Below are 22,041 nucleotides of genomic sequence, written 5' to 3' on the forward strand. Positions count from 1 at the left end.
AATCTATTATAAAAATTTCAAAACTTATATATATATATATATATATATATATATATATATATATATATATTCACCAATATATATTTCACAATATTTGTTACAACTATCTTACGTGGCAGAGTGTGACAGATTATCTATCACTTTCATATGAACCAACTGCTCATAATTTGTCATGTGGACAAGTTGTGCTCCTAAAATTTTTTGCTCTATTTTTAAGTAATGCCCATTTTCACATGCATTGGTCCTTCTATATAAATCTCATTGATCTTAAGCACAAAACAGCTATTCTGTTTTTGCTTAGAATATTCACAACCCATATATATCAAAGTATCAAATAATCATGGCCAAGCAGCAACAAAGCCACTATGTGATCGTCACATATCCAGCGCAAGGCCATATAAACCCTGCCCTCCAATTCGCTGAACGCCTCATTCGCTTAGGAGTGCATGTCACCTTCTTCACCACCACTGGAGCCCACCGTCGCAACATGATCAAAAGCCCTCCTCCTCACGGCTTGTCGTTCGCCACCTTCTCTGACGGCTACGATGACGGAGTTGTACCTATGGACGACCGTGATAAACAATGGGATCAACTCAAGCACAATGGCTCCAAAGCTCTCGCTGACCTCATTGTCTCCACTGCCGATAAACAATGCATAGTCTACACAATGCTTTTACATTGGGCTGCTGACGTGGCTCGTGAGCTTCACCTTCCTTCCGCACTTCTTTGGATTCAGCCTGCAATGGTTTTGGACATATGCTACTACTATTACAATGGTTTTGCCGATGTTATTGGGAACAATGGCGATGACCAGCCCTCTTGTTCGATACAGTTACCGGGTCTGCCATTATTACTTGCTACTCGTGACCTTCCCTCCTACTTACTTGCTTCAAACCATTATGCTTTTGTACACCCTATATTCCAAGCCCAAATTGAAACGCTTGAAAAGGAGAGCATTCCTAGAGTTCTAGTGAATACCTTTGATGCACTAGAGCCCGAGGCTTTAAAAGCGCTTGAAAAACTTAATTTGGTTGCAGTTGGACCACTAGTTCCAAATGTCATTTTGGGTGGAAGAGATCCATGTAAAGGCTCCAACGAATACATTGAATGGCTCAACTCTAAGTCTAAATCATCAGTCATTTATGTTTCATTTGGGAGCTTATTGGTGTTAAATAAGCAACAAATGGAGGAAATTGCACACGGATTATTGGGTTGTGGGAGGCCGTTCCTGTGGGTCATAAGAGCTAAGGAAAGTGGTGAAGAAGAGAAAGAAGAAGATAAATTGAGTTGCAGAGAGGAATTAGAACAAATGGGAATGATAGTGCCATGGTGTTCCCAAGTGGAGGTTTTGTCACATCCTTCACTAAGATGCTTTGTGACACATTGTGGGTGGAATTCAACTTTGGAGAGTTTGGTTTCAGGGATGCCAATGGTAGCATTTCCACATAGGCTTGATCAAGGGACAAATGCGAAGCTAATTGAAGAAGTGTGGAAGACAGGAGTAAGAGTGATGGTGAATAAGGATGGAATTTTTGAAGGTGATGAGATTAGGAGATGCTTGGAGTTGGTTGTGGGAGATGGGGAGAGAGGAGAAGCAATTAGAAGGAATGCCAAGAAATGGAAGGAGTTGGCTATGGAGGCTGCCAGCGAAGTTAATTCTTCTTCCTATAACAATCTTAAAGCTTTTGTGGATGAGATTGGTGAACATAACATCGGTGTTAAATGAGTGTAGGTTTGCTGTTGAAATAAAAGTGTTTGTTTTTGCACCCACTTTCATATATTAAAATGTATTTTTTTTGCATATTAATTGTGAATATGGATATAAAATGGTGGAAATAAATTTTCTATGGCCGTTGATTTATGTTTTTCACCTTTGTCTTATCTTGTCTTTCTTTTTTTTGTTTTTTCTTTTTTTTTTTTTTTTTTGATGAGAAGACTAAAACTTTTATTAAGAATCAGATAAATTTGTTACGTCATGGATAAGAGCTTGCTCAAAAAACAAGGTATCTCTTCAATCCAGACAATAAAATCAAAAACCTCAATAGCGTATTTTGCTAATAAGTGAGCTACTCTATTTCCCTATCTTCTAACTTGGGAAAATTCTATCTTTCTAAAATCCTCACACATTTCCTTCATTACTTGAGTGATAGCAGACACGGAGGAGGGCGGCTTTGAGTCATCGCTCAAAGCACGATGGATAATCAGCGAATCACCCTCGATGACAACTTCTTGGACGCCAATGTCCTTTACAAATATCAAGCTAGCTTCGTACGCCATAGCTTCAGCCTCCACAATGCCCAAAGGTGCATCCAGCCTCTTACTCAATGCAGCTTCCATTCTACCCCTATCATCTCTGACAATCACCCCAATGCCCACTGCTCTATTTTGCGCGAAAACAGCTCCGTCTACATTGACTTTGAAGACATTTCTTGGTGGAGGGACCCATGCGCTCCTAGCGTCAGCAACAATATCCTTTGGTGCCTTACATACCGTGGCAGCTCTATACTCCTCCAGGTAATGCACAGCCCAGTTCACCACTTCTCTACCCGTTCGTCCCTTCCCTCCTGACCGTATCACATTCCTATTTTTCCACATAGCCCATGCGATACAGACCACTTAAGCCACCTTCTCTTCATCAACACGATCCTCCACCAGCAAGTCTCATATCAACTCCATAAACGAATGCACACTATCTCGGCTGGGCAAGACAGCTACCTTCGACCATGACCAGACCTCTTTTGCTTTCGGACACATCCAAAACAAATGGCCCATCGTCTCAACATCCTCTCAGCAAACATCGCATGTCTGATCTTGCACCACATTCTTTCGTCTAAGGCAAGCCTTAGTGGGGAGTATATCCTTGCATGCACACCATGCAAAATGGCATATTTTATGGGGTAATGGTAGGTCCCATAATCTTCTCCAAAAAAGCCTCATCTTACTGCTATCTGAAACTGCCCCTTTGTCTTCTAACTTAGATAATCGCATCGCAACACCATAGGCGCTCCTTACACTGAATTTTCCATTAGATGTCTCTGCCATATTAATTTATCAGGAGGGAGACGTGAGCTTATAGGAATCCCTTTTATCAAGTCTGCTTCAAAAGGCATGAACAGTGCATCAACTATATTTTTCTTCCAACTTCCTGTAGCTTGGTCGATCAATTCATGCACTTTAGTATCTTGGTGTAGAAAAATTTTGGGTGAGGCAACCTTGTACGTAGAAAAAGAAGGTAGCCACTTGTCGCCCCAAACACGAATGCTCCTACCATTGCCAACTCTCCACCGTACCCTCTCTCTCACCAAGTGTTGGGCAGACATGATGCTACGCCATGAGTAGGAAAGATTATTACCAAGTGACGCTTCCAAGAAATTACACCGAGGAAAGTATTTCGCCTTAAGCACCCGGTACACTAAGGAGTTTGAATTGGTTTGGAGTCTCCCACTCTGCTTAGCTAGAAGTGCCAAATTGAAAAACTTGAGATGTCTAAAGCCCATACCACCACAACTTTTTGGCACACACATTTTCCCCCAACTAAGTCAGGTAATTTTCTTTTCTTCCTTCTATTGACCCCACCAAAAATTCCTTATTATGCTAGTCAATTCTTCACATAGTGCATCCGATAATCTGAAGCAGCCGATGGTATACGTTGGTATGGCTTGTGCCACTGCCTTAATAAGTACCTCCTTACCCGCTTTAGAGAGCATCTTCTCCTTCCATCCTACCAACAATTTATGAAGTTTCTCCTTAATCTCATTGAAGGTATTTCTTTTGTTTTTGCCCACTAACGACGGCAGCCCCAAATACTTCTCATGTTGCTTTATAACTTGTGCCCCAAATGGATCTCCTCTTGAATTGCCATGGGGGTATTCTTGCTAAAAAATAATGATGTTTTGGCCCGATTGAGTTGTTGCCCCGATGCTCTCTCATAGACTCCTAGGATTCTTTGGAGGGCGTCACATTCTGCAATAGAAGCCTTGCAAAATATCAAGCTGTCGTCTGCAAAGAAGAGGTGTGACAGTTTCGGGCCACCACGACACACAGCAACACCTTCCATTACTTTATTAGCAACTGAGGACTGTATCAATTCTGAGAGACCCTCTACACATAAAATAAAGAGATAATGTGATAAAGGGTCTCCTTGACGGATCCCTCTAGATGGAATAATATTACCTCTAGGCATCCCATTAATTTTTACGGAGTAAGTGACTATTGTGACACACTGCATAATGAGCTTCATCTATTTTTTAGCAAAACCCAGCCTATCCATAATTTTATCCAGACAGACCCACTCCACCCTATCGTATGCCTTGCACATGTCAAGTTTCAAAGCCATCTCCCCCACCTTCCCCCCTTTTTTTTTACTAATATGGTGCATAGCCTCGAAAGCTACAAGGACATTATCAGTGATTAACCTATCATGCACAAAAGCACTTTGAGAATCACTAATAATAGAAGGTAAAATTTTCTTTAACCTGTTTGCTATGGCCTTGGATGCAATTTTACACACCACATTACACAAGCTAATAGGCTGGTAATCAGTTACCTTCTTGGGCATCTTCAACTTAGGAATAAGCACAATGTGTGTTTTATTAAAGTCAAGAGGGATAATACCATGGTTAAGGAAGTTCAATACCATTGTTGTGACCACCTCACCACTTATCACCCCAAATTGTTGGAAGAACAGGGGAGGCATGCCATCCAATCCCGGTGCTTTTAGTGGATACATTTGCTTCAATGCTAGTTTAACTTTTGCTACTGTAAAGTTTCTGGTCAGTGCCTAGTTCATTGAGAGAGTCACCTTTGGCTAGATTGCTTAGATAATTTCTGAAAACTCCATGGGTTGACTTGTGGTAAACAAATCATTATAGTACACCACCACTACCTCCGCCACCTTTTCATCATCCTCCTGCCAGACCTCATTTTCATCCATGATTCCTTCAATGAAGTTCTTCTTGAGCTGGGCCGAGGCTTTCACATGGAAGAAGCTCATGTTTCTATCCCCTACTTAAAACTAGTTAAGTCTTGATCGTTGTCTCCACATGTCATCCTCCTTCTTTAGCCAACAATTTAGCTCAATCCGGATACCCTTCAGCTCTTTGTTGATCTCATGTGAAGAGGGTTGAAGTTCAAGCCACTCCAGCCGCCTTTGCAACTCCGCTATCTTCCTCCCCATATGCCCGAACTCACATTTGTTCCATGCTTCCAGCTTGACACAACATTGGCCTAAGTAGTTCTCAAGAACACTTCCAATGCTGATCATCTTTCCTTCATCCCATGCATTCCTTATCACCTCCTCACACCTTTGGTCCCTCAGCCACATTGACTCAAATCTAAAAGTCCTCCGAGACTTCCTTTTCCTTCGTTTCTACACCATTCGAAGGGCTAGGGGGAAGTGGTCCGAAACTGATGAGGATAGATGGAAAAGTTTGGCCTCATGGAATAAATTCATCCACTCTAGTGTTGCCAAAGCTCTATCCAGTCTCTCTCGTATTTGCATGCCATCAGCTCAATGATATATGCACGTAAATTTTGGCCCATTAAAACCCAAGTCACGAAAGCCGTAGAAGTAAATGGTGTCAATAAAGTTCTTCATCTGTTGACGTGGTCTATCACTCCCACCCTCCTTCTGTGATGCCCTTGTGATTTCATTAAAATCACCAATAGTGAGCCATGACAATGTTGAAGTTCCTTTCAGATGTCTAAGCTTTGCCCATGACTCTGGCCTCTTTGTTATATTCGGATTACCATAAAATCCTTATGATTTGGTTTGTGCGATAGTTATATGCATATTACGTCTTCTAAACATTTGTGGACCTCACATCTTGTGATATAAAATTGGTTGGTAGCAATTAGCCAATTACCTCTTAATGAAATTAATTTCTTGTACTTCACTATCTAAGAGTACTCAGCAAAACCTGTTTCTATCCCAAAAGTTAAAAAAATAAAATAAAAGATTAATCAAATCCTACTTGTAAAAAAAATTATAATGAAAAATGGCACTTCTAAGTTTGAACATACTAACACATAACCAAAAGTTTAAAAAAATAAAATAAAAGATTAAGAAAATCCTACATGTTAATTTCTTTTAAATGGAAAATGTCACGACAAGGGTGGTAACTATGCAGACAATTAATAGCTCAAAAGATTGTCTTGAAAGAAAAAATAATGGTTTATTATGCACACCAAAGCTATATATGTAGATAATTGAAGAAGATGGATCCGGCCCATTCATATCTCATACCTTTTGCCATTTGAGTTCTCCCTGCAGCCTTCTTTCTTTCTTAATGAATGAATTTCTTAGAAATAAAATTTCCAGAGAAAAATAAAATTCAAGGAATCAACAAACGAAATTGAAATGGGGATACAATTTCAATCTCTTTTTTTTTCTTTTTCCTTCTATTGTTAATCAACTTTATTTTTACAAATTCAGAAAATAATAATAATAATAAAAAATAAAAATAAAAACTCCATTTTCACAAAAACCACCACAAACCATCAGAAATTCAAGACATATAGAGAAGGAAATTTTTGAATTTATATGTTGCACACTCGCACTAAAGAAATTTAAGCTTGCGTAGTTCCACTGTATTCTTTAGTCTGGAACTCACCAAGAATATTGTCCTTTGTGGATAAATAAGTCACCAAAAATGCCAACAACAAAAATCCATACATGGGCATCCCATAAATTAGCCTTCTCTTCCCTTTTGGCTGAGCATGGAGGCATTGACACAGCTCATTTGTCAAATGCTTTTGTTGTGTAACTAAAATTAATTCAAAATTATAAGTTATTTATGTAATACACCGCTATGTACGGTCCATTACAAACTAGGCTCTATATATATTACCGAACCTTAGAGAAAATATAATTAGAATCAAAATTGGATTTTGTTTTTGTTAGTTGTTCATAAAAATTAAATTGTTTATATTTTTGCTATTAATTCTCTAAACTGATGAGCATATTTTTTATATTGTTTTTATTTAAATATTTTGTATGTGAAAATCTTAAACCTAAAAAATTGTAATTGAGCTGAACAATCCCATGCACCTATTCTCATTCAATTTAAGAGATACTATTAAACCAATCTATTCTTTTTATTTTGTGTTGTATTTAGTATAATTTCACGTACAATGATTGTGAATTGATATTGTTTATGTAGTATTCAATAGTAATTTTCAAAATTGTATCTGTAATAGCAATGTAATGAGAAACTTGGCGTAACTAATCTTATGAAAATTGTAAGGAAAAATCATTTTAGTACCTCTAAATCAAGGACAGAGCCAAGACTTGTAGTTAGGAGAGCAATTTTACTGCTGATTGTGTGCAGTGGCTTAGCCACTAAGTTTTTTTTTGTGACTTTGATGCGTGTTGTTGGGTGGGGACAATTATTTTGTTTGAAATTTCTAAAAGATCAGGTTTTTTGTTTTGGGTAAAATTGGTTAATTATACTTATTTTTTTTTAGCTTCGCTATTGGCAATTTTCGTTGTTGGGCTAATTTTTTTGGCCTTTTATATTTTGTTTAAAATTTTAAATTTATATATTTTTTTATGGTCTTTTAAAAGAAGAAAATGCTAGAACTACAAATTTTTTTATAAATTGCTAATGTGGTGAGTGGTTATTGGTAAGTAAAAAAGTGGTGTAAGTGGTGGTCGCGAACCAATAAAAATTTGCTACCTCAATAGCTTGTAAAAAAATTGTAGAAAAAATTGTGGCTATAACATCACTCTTAAAAAAATTAATGATATTATTAAGGGGGCAAAGTGTAATTTTAAAGAACAAAATTACTAAAATTAGTACCTAGTATATATTCTAATATTTTTTTTTAAACAATTGGGGGGGGGGGGGGGGGGCAGTGCCCCCTAAGTCAAAGGCTACCTCCATCCCTGCTCTAAATATCTTAGTCAAACTAATATCCTATATGTTTAATAACCCAAGCTAACATCAATAGCACCACTTCAAATTATCACTCTCGTGTGTAAGCACGGATTACATACTAGTATTTAGTAATGCTATAGTTTTTTGTTTCACAATTTACAAATTAATAATTTGTATTTGAATCCAGTTAAAAAAAGAAGAATTTTGTGAGTGATGAACCATAAATCCCTACTCACAACTCTTATTAAGTACCAACTACCTCATATTATCTCAATAATTACACACACACACACACACAGTTGTTAAGTTTTATTAAGGGTCCGTTTGGATACAGCTGAAAACTGAAAACTGAAAGTTGAAAACATTGTAGAAAAATAATTTTTAAATGTGTAAATAGTACCGTTGGACCCACTTTTAATTAAAAAAATTGCTAAAAAGTACGTGAACAGTGCGCACACTGTGCACGCACAGTAACTTTTGTCTCCTAAAGGACAGATGCGGGCAATGAAAAAAAAAAAAAAAAAAAAGAAAGAAGGGAAAACGCTGAACGCTGGACGCGTTCAGCGTTACCCAAACCGGCCTTAAGTTTTTCAAATTACAATGGGTTTTATTTTGTATATGAATTCAATTTGCATCTCTCTTTTTCTCCCTAAACTTGAAATTGTTAGATTTGTAGTGACAAATTATGATATGTTAATTTTGTCTTTAATTTCTTATTGTATTGGTTAATTAGAATTAATTCCATTAACGGACTAAAATTTGTTGTTCATTTAATTTGCTTTTTCTTTCATGGTCTTTTTTTTGGGGGGGGGGGGGGTATTTTTCTGTTGATGTATATTGGTTGAGGTTTTAATTAATACTAGTTGCAAACCCACAAGATGCATGGGAAAATGTAATATGATTTTTAAAATTTTTATCGGAGCAATATAATTATTTTATAAGAATATAATGTCAAATTTGTAGGACTCATATCTTTAATTTTTAATACCTGTTTTTGTTTGTATTTTTTAGCTCAAATATAATAAAATTTCATACTTTTCAACTCAAAAATTAAGAAAAAAAAATTAAAATTTTAAGCCAAAAACTGAAAAGACAACTTAAAATCAATTTAAGACCCAATTAGTCCAAAATAGACGGAATGGACCAAAGTGGAACAACTGAACCAATTTGACCGAAATATGGAAGTAGACCTAACTGGACCAAATGGACCAAAACACGATAATAGACCTAAGTGGACCGAACGGACCAAAATGGACTAAAATGGACCAAAGTATGACCAAAATGGACCAAAGTGGACAGACATGCTACGTTGATGTGACTTAACTGGAGTGTAATAATAAATACTACGTTTCAGTTTTGAAATATTATATAGATATAGATGTACATATGGATTTTAATATATATATATATATATTTATCTTGTACATCATGCTTTTATGAGGCTCACATGTTATGAGAGAGATAATACATATATTTGATGTACAAGATTCGTTCTAATTTATGGACTCTAATATGTACAAGAAGCAATGTTTTGCATGTATGCACCCGAATGTGGTTATATGTAAAATAGGCTTAACTTACCATCTTTGCTAGGCCAATTCAACTAATTGAATTTGTAGAAGCAATAAAATTAAATTTAAGTAAAAGGGAATTGTTCCTTATGTGCTTTTGATGCGGTTCCTTTGATCCTTTCATTTTAAGATTCAGATTTCTCCCTCCTAATATATTATTATAATCAGCTGAACCAAAATACAGGACTTATAGGCCTGGATCCGAAGGATTAACTGAACAATATTGAATTCATAGACGAATAAAATTTTGAGAGAAGCTTATAAATTTCAAATTTTGAATACCTCTGACATCGTTTGTGAATGTATTGGCACAGTGATTGGTGGCTGGGTTCATAAATAACTCATAATAATCTAATATATTTCTGGGCGTAACATGTGACTCTTTGAGCCTAGCTAGGAAGAAACGAAGACAGATCAATGAGAAATATTGTAGCTAGCTAATGACCTGCACTAATAGTGTTAGTATAGGACTGCTTTTTAATTTCCCTAATCCTTGTTGAACTAATTCTAGACATTTACAGCAATTGCATGTATTTCATGTATTGCAGAGAAGTAATTATATGATTTATTTATATTTATCATTTATTTATATGATGATCATTATCAAAAATAAATAAATTTTATGATCATTAGAACATCTCTTAAAAGATGACTAAGAACAAAGAGATTAGTCAAACAAAGTCATAATGAAAATGTCATATTTCGGTTTATCAAAAAATAAAGAAGACGTATTTTGGCAAATCTTCCTCACAATAAGATCATGGTCTCAGCCTTGGTGCTATAAGCTCTGATCGCACAAGATTTTGGTAGTTTGATTCTTGAAACTCATAAATGATTGTTTCTCAATAGATTCTAAATTTGTGCTATGGAATCAGTGAGTCATGAAATTAAATTGACATGGCAAAACAAAACAGTGTTTTCTAGGTGTAAAACAAAAAACAAAGAAGAAACAGCAGAACTGCAATCAAACATTAGGAAAGTTGTAGACTGTTCAGTGCCAAAAATGTAAAAGAAGGAAAATGAATAATAAACATAACTTTATTATAAACTCAATTCTCTCTTACGTACTTATAAGGAGAGAGGATAACATTAGAGAAAGATTTCATGAGAAATTTATTACGATGTTTTCAAATATAATATTATTGATTTATTGTAGCTATCACCATCAACCTGGTGATATACCAAGAACAACAACGCTTCACCGCTAGCCGTTAAGACAGAAATCCTTGCGCACAAAAATCTGCCAGTATAGATGACCACCCACCATCTTGATCACATGATCTAAGAATGAAACGTTGTACACCATTTTTTTTTTTTTTTTGCCTCCTTTGCTTTTCAACATGCAATATATGGTTTGCAAAGGTGAGTTTATATAGGCTTAATGCAAAGCAAAGATGTGAATATTTATGACTCACTAACTCTCAAATGTTACACGTCATATTATCACAATTACGCACGCAAGGGTTTTGCTATTATGTTATGATTTTGTTTCCATACTAAGCAAACGTAGGGAACAAGTTTTATTCACATTGTCTTTATTCACATCATTATCTAGATAATATAATAAAAACAGCTAGCCGGGTATAAACATGATCTTCAAATAACAAATCTAAAATTTATATGCTCGGCTGGCTTTTCTAAACTGAAAAAAAAATTCACAGATAATATATGTACAGGTCCTTTGTATTATTCATTGTCAATTTGTAATTTTCATATTAAACTCTTACCATTTCAAGTAAACCTCATGAGGAAGTAATGAAAATTTTTAACCTCATGCACATAACATTAATAAGAAATTATTAAATTTTAGGATTTTTTATAGAAAAAAGACATTAACTCATTAAATCATAAAAGCCAAATCGACCTAAATTAATATTACATGAATAATATCTGACAGCACATCTTCCATCTAAACAAGTAAATTTCATAAAATTTTAGGATAGAGATGCAAAGTTCGTAGAAAGTAGACAATAAATTTGGGGGACCACTAAATTAATCACAAGTTGCCCAATTGGTGTAAATTAATTCTAAGCCACTAATAGAAATATCTTTAGACTATGTTGAAAAAAATAATTCTCTCAAAATTTACAAAAACATGAAAAATTCCAAAGCCCATTATATACAATTAAGTCATACTCCTATATGTTATCCATTAGTATGACTGATTAATTAGTTTTTAACAATAAAAAGAGCGAATTCTATAAGCCATCAAAGTTTTTAACATTAAATTGGTGACTTTTCATAAGGATGATTTAGAGAGATAAAAAAAAATTGCCAAATTAAATTAATTGTGTCACAAAGTGACAAAACTTGATGTTTAAATGTTGATTTGGGCTCAAGTTAAATTAGCTTTTATTACTAAAAAGCTGGTTCCTGGATAAATACATGTTGCCGAGTTGAAAAGAGTAAAAGACATAACTACGCAATAGGTTTCTTCTTCATGAACACTTCATTTTATATGCATGTTTATTCCCTGTTCTTATGCAATAAGTGTAGTGTATATGTATACAACATTCCTCTCATAAAAATGTGAGATCTATATTATATGAACCCCACATGTATGTAAAATCGATATTGTACAATTCTTTTTTTTTTTTTTTTTTTTGGCCAAGGACATTGTACATATTTTTTATTGCAATACTGAACAGTGAATACTGACCATTACTCCTTGGCAGTTTTAATATTTCTTGCATGGGAAAAAAGGTGAACTGCCTGTTGTTTTAAGGTTTTTTTTTTTTTTTTTTCGATTGATCCTGTTGTTTTAAGTTGAAGTTAAACATGGATGTAGACATGTAGTTAATTAGTCCCATTCATGAGCCATGACAACTAAATACCGTGTTGATTTCATCCTTAGCCCACTGTATCACCTCTTTTTTTTTAATTGGGTTTGTTAAACCTAATTAGTAATTACTCAAGGATCACGTTTTGTTGAACTCAATCAGAAACTATCACCAATGCAATTTGATGCAAAAATTGTGCCACAAATGGTAAAAGGGAAGTTTACAGGTCCATGCAAAAAGAAAGAGAAGGAATTCCCATTTTTTCAGCATTTCCTTCGGGGTCCAATGATTCCAATCAATGGCTAAAAAAATACATTATTCTTATACACATGTAACATCAACATACACAGCAAATTCTGCAATCTACATACAAAAAGAAAAGCAGTAACACATCAAAGTCGTCACTCATCACATTACAAAAACTCAACTTGGTTTCAGACACCAGTTTTGGGTTAGTACAGGGGCAGTTTGCACATAGTAGATGCATGTCATTCTTCTTCTGGCTCTTCCTCTTCTTGAAGAAGATTCTCTCTATTGTCATGGGCCCAAAAACCACGCACATCTATAAGCATGCTGGCAACAGTCCCACCCTGTTTGCAAGAAAGTAAATCTGACAATGTAATCCTTAGCTCGTCAGCTGGCTTGACCATATCCCAGATTTCATCCCTTACATCCTCAATACACAACTCATAGTTCCCACCCTCAATCCATTTATGGTGCACATCCCTGTTCAAATTTATATTAAGTATGTTAAATGGTAATCAAATGCCATACAACCAAGTGTCATAACTATTTCAATCAGTGTAATATTCCGGGGCCTTATATCAGGATTTATGTCTCTGGCAATTTGAGACTTGCAGAACTCGCTCAAGTACTACAAGCAGGAAACTACAGAGGTTTTTCTGTTGGAAGTTTGTATCAGGAAACATCTCAGCTTTTAGATGCTCCCCTTCTTTTCTTCCTTTTGAACTAAACATTGCTCAATCACTCAATATTGAGGCAAAAGGATACATACAAGAGATCCTCAGCGACCAAGAAAAGCACAAGATAAATCAGAGAACAAGATTTTTAATTTAATAGATTATCAAAATTTTGTTTTAATGTGTATATATATTGGTAATTACCGCAAACCCGGTGGGTCTTGAACTCATGATTTCTCCTTTCACCTCTCTCTTGCAAGGAGAGGAGGTATCAAATGAGTTGAGCTCATTGACAAATTATGGAAAAAGATTCTAACCCTTGGATAAAGTTAAAGCAGTAAGATGTTTACCTGAAGAGAGAGTGAATGTCAGCTGTTGTAAGGTAACCCCTTCCTTGAAGATCAAGACACCGAAACAAATAAGTCAACCCTTCAGGAGTGTCTTTGTTTTCTAGGGCCAGTACAAAGTCCAGAAAGCTTTCAAAATCCATCTCCCTAGAATTTCCTCCGCTAGTTTTGCCACGGCGGACATGCTCATCAAATACTATTCAAAGCACATCAATTGCAAAGATAAGTAAGAGGAACTAAAACAAAATGCACAACAACATAAGTATATATCATCAACTCTATATAACAAGGTAAAGTACAACAAAAAAGGTGTGACAAGCTTCAACTTTAATTTTCTAAAAAAGTGAATCCATCCTTAATCCACAGAAATATACAATTCAAAGTGAACATTATTGTCGTTTTAAAAACCTAGATGAGCCTACCAATACTTCGCAATAGGCTCATTTGGAAACCAGAGAAAAATCAAATGACTTCAATTTCATCGTACATCTAGATGGTATTTGATCATATGGGCAGTTCATCTTTTGGCAAAAAATAACCAGAGATGAGGTGTATAGGGAATAAAATGGCTTTTATGGATATGGCAAGAGTCAAGACAAATGTAAACCTACAAGGGATCTTTGGATATGTTTTGGCCCTTTATTGGGTTTTATGCAGATTTAACTTCTCAACAAATTTTCTAGTAGGACTTTTTTGGGGTGAGAGGTATCTAGACATTTTACATTAACCCTATTTAAATTGCAAGTTACTTTCAGCTTCTTATACATGTTTGGAAGTCTCAATACAAAACCATAGAGTAAGTTGCATTCTTCAGAAATATCCTAGTTGTATCCAAAAGGGAGGAGAAAAAAATGCTTAGAAGCCTTTGTATTTTTAATAGGTAAAAAGGGATTAGAATCTATAGCTGGTTACTTATTCCACTATAAAGTAGCAAAATACAAGAGCCACTTTTTGAATCTATAACGAATATTTTAATATAAGGCCATAATACAACGGTCAAGCTACCAAGCAACAACAAATGGAGGGCAATAGGCTGCAAAAATGCTATTGCCTATCAATAAGATAATTTAACAAGGATGTAGCCAATTTGAGTAAACCAACTAGAGAAGGACAAAGAGATATCTTTTTAAAAAATAAGAAATTTTTTTTTTTAAATGGAGAAACTGATGTTGCTTCCTACCCCTTTCAATGAAAATTTCAGTCAGTGTCCCATCTGCATATTCTCGAAGCTCCTGCTTGCTCAATGTTCCATTCATATCTTTATCTAAAGCAAGAAACATGTCTGCACAAAGAATAAGGATGCAGTTAGCCATGTGAATTCAATGACAGCAGGTTTACGCACTTGTAACACATCATAACATATATTTTGAGATTAAAGCAACAGCTACATGCATAACAAATGGAAAACCCTGTTTGAGACAGCATTTGCTTTCTCCAAGGAGAACTAATATAATTTTTTATTTACAAGTAAGGAGAACTAATATGATACATAGAACATGCCAATAAAATAAAATTCAATAAGAGAAATTCACCAAGGCCCCCTTCCCCCCTTTTTTCCCTTTTCTCCTTTTTTCTCTTTTCATCTCTCTCCAAAGAGCTCATTAATCAGGGCTTAAGTAAGAAAACATAAAAAGACTCTGCTGGACATCAATAACAATTATTGACCATTAGTCTTTGTATTGCCAATCAACACTATTCTAAATCATGCTTGAGAACATTCATGAAATAAAATCAAAATCAAAGTAAAGACCTCCATCTAAGGAAAAAAATTCATCCAATCTGCACTTCCAGAACATACTGAACCAGCACAAACTCATCATATGCAATTAAGATCTTTCACACAACAACTATAGATGTAGAATATTGGAAACAGGAGATAATATATATGGAACTTCAGCATGCAAAGTACCTACCACATATGCGTTGTGCAGATGTCAAGGAGAACCAGTTTTCAGCTTGTTCAGTGTCAGTGACTTCTTCCTCACTTTCCTAAAATTGGTAAAATTTAAGAAGATATAATCAGCTTCAGTTTCAAATCAATGTCTATGGGAACTAAACATGGTTCAGCACACTTCTAGCTCATGTATATACTTCTTCTCCTGACTCAAAAGAAATTATTCCAGGAAAAAATTCTGTTTATATTAATCAAATTGAAAGAATAATGAAAACATCAGTGGTTTCATCCCACAAAATAACCGATTCCCTCCATTTGTAAAAGCTATAATTGATCAAACAAAATTTGTTTCCAGGATATTCTTATAAATTAATAAGAGCAGCTCGCTTGCATTATATCATGTTGCAAAGACGTAATAAAATTACTAATAAGATTTCTACAGATATCAATTTCCAATTACTCACCAAAAATAGATAAGAAAACAAACATAAAAGGCATGCATAATGTCTATGTAATAGAGATGGTTCAGTTATGAAACAAGAAGCTTAGGAAAAACAAAATCTACCTGGTGCAGTTCCATCAGTTCCTGGAGACAGTTACTTAGCAGCACCTTTTTAATGCAGGCTTTACCTGTAAGAAACACTTAACAGTCATAGATTATTGACAAATAAAGGCCAAAAATATTATGAAACATTGCACTAGACACAAAAAATTTTCAAACAAGATTTAGTATCTATGGTAATCTAACCATTTAAAACTGGTATAGTAATATTAACATATATCATTCAAACTTTCTCCATAGCTGCTCTAGACTCTACCATCACAAAAAATCCATCATTACTGCATCTTCACACCTCATCATATGCTGTCAAAGAAACAGATTGTAATTTTCCATACCCTTTTTATGTTAACACATCACTCCTATAATATTAAGATTATTTTCTTACGGCTACCGACAAACTCAAACATGAAACATGTCATTTTATGGGATTTAATATCAAGAAAATCAAGTTCATCCTTTTACCCATATATTTCACTTTGGTACCAAAATTTAATATTAGATATGTAATACCCTAGGCAAACTGAAGTGACAACTGAAGTGAATATAAAGGTTGTATAAGGGTAACCAAAATGTGCCCAAGGAGAATAAATCATTGCAATTAAAAGTTAAACACCAGAATTAGATGTCAAGCCTGGTGATGGCAAGTTCCTGTCACCTAAAGTGAACAAGTCACAGGTTCAAGACTGGGAATCAACTTCTCCAAAAAAAAAAAATTTGGGGGCTAGACTGCCTAGTGCCTACCAATCACCTCTCCTAGACCCCCACAAATTGGAAGTTTTGTGCACTAGTAATAACCCTTTTGTATTAGATGTCACCCAACATCAAAATTTCTAGGGATATTACTTGATTAATATATGACCATATAACATCAGCAATCATGTTCATCTTTTTACCCATAAAACCCACTGTTGGTACCGAGCTAAAAAATTAGATATGTAGTACCCCAGTCAAACTAATTCTCACTGTTTGTAGTGTAGGGACAACTGAAGCGAATGCAAAGATTGTATGAGGTTAACCAAAATTTGCCCAAGTAAATACATAATTGCAGCTAACAATTATACACCAGTACTAGATGTCCCAAAATGAAAATATCTAGGGGCATTGCTTGTTTAATATATGACCATATAAGATGAACTCTTTATTGTAACTAAAGGATAGGCCATAGCTAACCTCGTCTATGAGGATCACAGAAGAAGAAAAATTTATGTGCAGCTATGCGGCAATACATTTGAATAAAGGCTGCAGGCATATCCCGTAGTTGTGCTAAATTAGGAATAAGGCCTCGTATATAGTTTTCCATTTCCTGAAAGAACCAGAAAATTATGGTTTTATAAATAGAAGATGGTGAAAAATAAGCTGGCTTGGAAGTATAATCAACATATAGCAGAAGAAAGACCAGATATCTCATTTTAAATATTTAAAGGCCCAAAAATTGTTAAGAATTCATACATGAGGTTGTAGAAAACCATCAGAGTCCTCATCAAGCTCACTCATATCAATTCTGGCCTGTGTAAGCGAGACCTGAAGACAAAAAAAAAAAAATGGTGACATTAAGAGAGAGAGAGAGAGACTATTTGTAACAAACATACAGCCTAATCAACCAAAAAATCAATTGCAAGTTTCGACTCTGTAATTATAATGTTTAAGAAGTTGCTAAGTCTAATGCATGTTCAATAGTTCCAAGAAACAACACACAGAATTAAAAGATACGATCTGTTCATCAAATGTAAGTAGCACCACATAGATGGTATGTTATCACTACAAATTTTCATATTTTATAAGAAAAGAAAGAGTACGCAATCAGAATCCTCAAAAAGAAAAAAAAAAATAAATGGCATAAATTTATTGCAAAATCAACCACTTTTGATTACTTCACACACTGATGGTTCTTCAATATATTCCTGTTAAACTGCAGATTGCTACTTCTGAACATTCTAAAGCAACTAATACAAGGACTTATACATAAAATTACTAGATTTCTTTGAAAAGCCCTATGGTGAAGACAAAAAAATCAACGTTGAAAATGTACACTTCCAGAAGCACAAATCTCAGGAAGATACACAAAATTATTGTTTTCATACAAATAAATGGTTGAAAAATGTGAACATGAGCTGAAAATAAATCCAAAAGAATGATTACTGTCAAGAAAATCATCCACTGCAATATGTACAAGCAAACACAGATTGTTGAAATATGACAGGAAGTACTGGTTTTATACTCAGCAAAAAGAAGTACAGGTACTTTATGATATGTATTTAACCTTTCAAAAGGTTTAAAATACAGTTAAGTATCCAAGGGCAATACCCACCGTACGCATCACATAAAGGTAAAAGGGCAGAATGGCAATTCTTCCTGACTCATCTTTCTCAAACTTCATAAAATTTGAAGGGCTAAAAAAGCGTCTGCATTTTGGGCCTATTTGCTCTGTACATACAGAGGCAATGTGGCAAAAATCTTCATAATTCATCTACAAAACAACAAATGAAGAGATGTATAAGCCTCAGTATAATACTAGAATACACAACTTGACAAGCTTTTCTTCCTTTCTTTTTTTTACAAATCCATGTCTTGAGTTTACATGTGTGTGTGTGTGTGTGTGTGTGTTTTTCATGCCACAATTGTAGGCCAAAAAAAATATGAATGAGTGAATGCATAACCAGGTATTACACATATTGTAGCAGTATTAATGTGGAACAATCCTTAAGGAGAACCACAACTCGTTTGAATATTTATAGGAAAGCTGAATACTAAGGAAGTTGACAACAACAATTAACATAGTGAGAAGCAGATGGCTAGGTATACAGACCTTTTCTGCACCAGTAGCATCATCAATCACACAATTTTCTCGTAGGCAAACCCACATTGCATCTAGATCATCAGCATTTAGCAAAAGATCTGATTGTTTCTGCAGCAATGACAAGCAATAAAGTTACCAAGAACATTACTAATTGCTTAGGCAGTAAAAACTAACAATCAGCAGACCAGGCAGGAAGATTCGCAACATACCTTTAAAAACCGATATTTTGCTAGCCTCTGGACCCTGTGACTGATGGATCCTTCTTCAGGTTTCTGAACCCAGAGGAAACATATAGAAGAAAAGAGAAAAGAAAGAAAATGAACATCCAACAAAAGGGAAAAAAGAAAAAAATTATCCACAAAACAGAATGCCCAAAATTCAATTTGTGGTCCGTTGAATTTTTCATATAAGTAAAATAAATGAAACCAGAAAACAAGAAATTTAATTGCCTTTCAATGAACAGAGGGACCAAGAAATGCAGTAATAAAGCAACTCCCCTCGTATTAATCCCCTTCCTATCTTAATATATAATCTTTTAAAGTAAGGACAAGCTACAAATCTAGCACATGCCTTCTTATAGAAACTCGGGATTGTGCCAGCTTCAGCACTTTTTTGTTGCTTCTCTTTAAATATATCAAGCAAGATTCTCTTTGTTTCAAGCTCTACAAAGGGGAAAAAAAATATACTAAGTCAAATTGTAAAGTCCAAAAGAAATGCACTTGATATCAAGAAACATAAAATCTGGTCTCTATGTACATAAGCATGCATGAAGCCATGAACACATATAAGCAACTCATATTCATATATCAACATATCACGAGTATCCTACAAATAAGATGAAATCCTCATGCATGCAACAAAGGGTTAGAAGGAATACAAGCTGAAAACATCCAAGGCAGGCTTGCCTAGTCCCATAATAAAAGGTGGAGGGTAATTCCATGGGCTCAAAACCCACTAGGCGTATATGTAAAGTTACAAATTAAAAAATAATTTCCAAGGCAGGCTACAAGTATAAAACCTCTAAATATCAAAGAAGGAATTCACCAAGTTTACTTGAATCCAACAAATGCAGATTACAAAGGGATAATTCATTAACCCTTAGTGTTTGTTTGGAACAGCTTATTTAGCTGAAACTGAAAACTTTTTGCTAAAAGTACTGTAAATAAAACTAAAAGGTAGCTGAAATAGTACAGTGAGACCCATGAATAGTACAAAAAAAGTGCAATGGGACCATGAATAGTAGCAAAAATAAGCTGAATAGTAAAAAGAGTTGGCTTTTTAAGCCAATGCCAAACGCACACTTAGTCTGGTTGTAGGGTGGAAAGAAGGATACAGGGTCCGTTTGGATAGAACTTATTGCTGAAAACTGAAAACTGAAAACACTGTAGTAAAATAATTTTTAAATGTGTAAATAGTGCTGCGGAACCCACTTTTAATAAAAAATTACTAAAAAAGTACATGCACAGTGCGCGCACAGTGCACACACAGTACGCGCACAGTGCGCGCACTGGGCGCTTGTCTCCTGCAGCAGCAACAAAAAAAAAAAAAAAGCAAAACTTGGACGCAAAACGTGGACGCTGCATCCAAACGTCCTCACAGTATTATGTATATTGACATTAGGAAGGAAGAAGTGATAAGGAATGTAGAAGATATTGATAAAAAAGCACTTTGTGTTCACAATGATGAACACACTGTACTTGAAGCAATTACAAGAAAATCAATAAGAAACTCTTAACAGATATTGTTCAAATTTAAAAGAAAAGTGTAATAGACTCATTAAAACTAGTATTTTCTCCCTTCAAATTCCCCCAATTTGAAGGAACTAAAAGGCGGGGCTCTGAAACTGTATGCTAACCCTCTAAATCCCAATCCTCTCACCCCCCAAAAAAAAAAAAAATCCAATGTACAAGTGAATTCTAGGAAGGGATTCACTGAGCCGAGTAAATGAAAATTCATCCCTGCAACACTTCATTACACTAGTTAATTTTCTGACTTCGTCCACCACTATCAATCCAAAAGCGTTAAGTAAAAACTAAATTTCCGACCTTAAAACCCCTTTCTCTTCTCTTATCATTCTGCATTTTAATTTTTTAAGTCAAAAAAAATTCCCAACTTATCCAAGCGAAAAGGTTGTCTTAGAGTTTAGACTCACTCGAGTGTCGGTATCCATTTCCTAAAAATCTTAACAATTCCTCTCCTCCTCCTCCTCCATTTTCTCACCAACCAAACAGTGCCCCAACTTAACTTAAGATCCCCTAAACAATTGATAATCACCCCAAACCTAATCAAACTGCTAATTAATCACATTCTTTTAACTTCAAAACTAAAACAATCAAACAAACTGCGTGTATGTGTGTATACAAATGCAGATCAAAGTACTAAACACAATTTATAGCAATTCAAACACGCTCACATAAATAAACACTTTAACACTCGTAAAAGCTAAACCTAATAACAGAAAATATAAAAATAAAAAATAAAAAAAAAGGAATTTTCAACAAAAATTTTAACTAAGAAATGAAAATGTGTGTGAGAGAGAGAGAGAGAGAGAGAGTGCGGACCCATTAGGGCTTCGGATCCGAGTCCGGCACCGGATCCGATGAACCGGCGGAGATTTCGGACCCAAAGCATGGACGAAGCCGGCGGGATCTTGCGCTGCGAAGCCTCGTGGCTTTCGCCATCACTGGACCCACTGTACATTCTCTGAGTCACAACCCGAGTCGACTCGGTCGAGCTCAGCGTTCGCTCTGAGAAAAATGAACTACCAGTAATAAAACCCTAGAACCAGGGGCATTACTGGGAAGAAGAGTCCAAAAAACGAAAACGGTAAGATCCCCTCCGATCTGTGATCTCATTTACAGATTAACAAATAGAGTAGTATTACAAATCAGAGGTTTGCGTAAATTACATGGAGCTCCTTTTATTTTTGTTTAATATCAAAACTACCCCCTTGAGAGATTTGGAATTACAATTTTGGCCCCGGTATTGCGAAGATTGGCTTTGAGAATCTGTCTCTTTCATTGGAGTTCTTTTTTCTTTTTCTTTTTTTTTATATAAGATTGGAGTTCCTTCTTTCATAAGGAACAAAAATAATTAGACAGTTCACCAAAAAAAAAAATTATTAGACAAGCCACATGTACATTTTCTCTTTTTCCTTTCGGAGAAAAATATATACAGAATATATTTTATACCCGACTAGGTGTTTGGATGGACCGAAAAGCACAGTCAAATTGAAATCAAATTTCAGTTAACAATAAAATAGAGTTGGTTTTTGGTGTAAAATGAATTACACT

At 35.1% G+C, this 22,041-nt stretch overlaps 2 protein-coding genes, 1 non-coding gene and 1 pseudogene across 4 annotated transcripts; 1 reads left to right on the forward strand and 3 right to left on the reverse strand.

The window, feature by feature from the left end:
• The first annotated feature begins 233 nt into the window (after positions 1 to 233).
• Positions 234 to 1,726, forward strand: LOC142623311 (crocetin glucosyltransferase, chloroplastic-like; annotated as a pseudogene).
• A 353-nt stretch (positions 1,727 to 2,079) lies between these two features.
• LOC142624835 (uncharacterized) lies at positions 2,080 to 2,595 on the reverse strand. Its single transcript, XM_075798575.1, has one exon. It carries the CDS (start codon positions 2,593 to 2,595, stop codon positions 2,080 to 2,082), a length of 516 nt encoding a protein of 171 aa, XP_075654690.1.
• A 9,790-nt stretch (positions 2,596 to 12,385) lies between these two features.
• LOC142624470 (putative serine/threonine-protein phosphatase 2A regulatory subunit B'' subunit TON2) lies at positions 12,386 to 21,767 on the reverse strand. Of its 2 annotated transcripts, none has more exons than XM_075798041.1 (12): positions 21,310 to 21,767; positions 19,319 to 19,410; positions 18,958 to 19,020; positions 18,758 to 18,856; positions 18,260 to 18,418; positions 17,401 to 17,472; positions 17,122 to 17,254; positions 15,955 to 16,019; positions 15,409 to 15,484; positions 14,676 to 14,777; positions 13,499 to 13,691; positions 12,386 to 12,954 (listed from the first exon to the last, which is right to left on the reverse strand). In XM_075798041.1, exons 1-12 carry the CDS (start codon positions 21,446 to 21,448, stop codon positions 12,717 to 12,719), a joined length of 1,431 nt encoding a protein of 476 aa, XP_075654156.1. In that variant the 5' UTR covers positions 21,449 to 21,767; the 3' UTR covers positions 12,386 to 12,716. The 2 variants fall into 2 exon arrangements, with proteins under 2 accessions (XP_075654156.1, XP_075654155.1); XM_075798040.1 differs by having other exon boundaries at positions 15,955 to 16,031; positions 21,310 to 21,624.
• On the reverse strand, positions 13,060 to 13,178 carry LOC142626541 (small nucleolar RNA snoR104). The gene has a single exon (XR_012842537.1). It is a non-coding gene; the product is annotated as a small nucleolar RNA snoR104 (small nucleolar RNA).
• Positions 21,768 to 22,041: the final 274 nt, after the last annotated feature.

This window comes from Castanea sativa, chromosome 2 (assembly GCF_040712315.1).
Source record: "Castanea sativa cultivar Marrone di Chiusa Pesio chromosome 2, ASM4071231v1".
Lineage (NCBI taxonomy): Eukaryota > Viridiplantae > Streptophyta > Magnoliopsida > Fagales > Fagaceae > Castanea > Castanea sativa.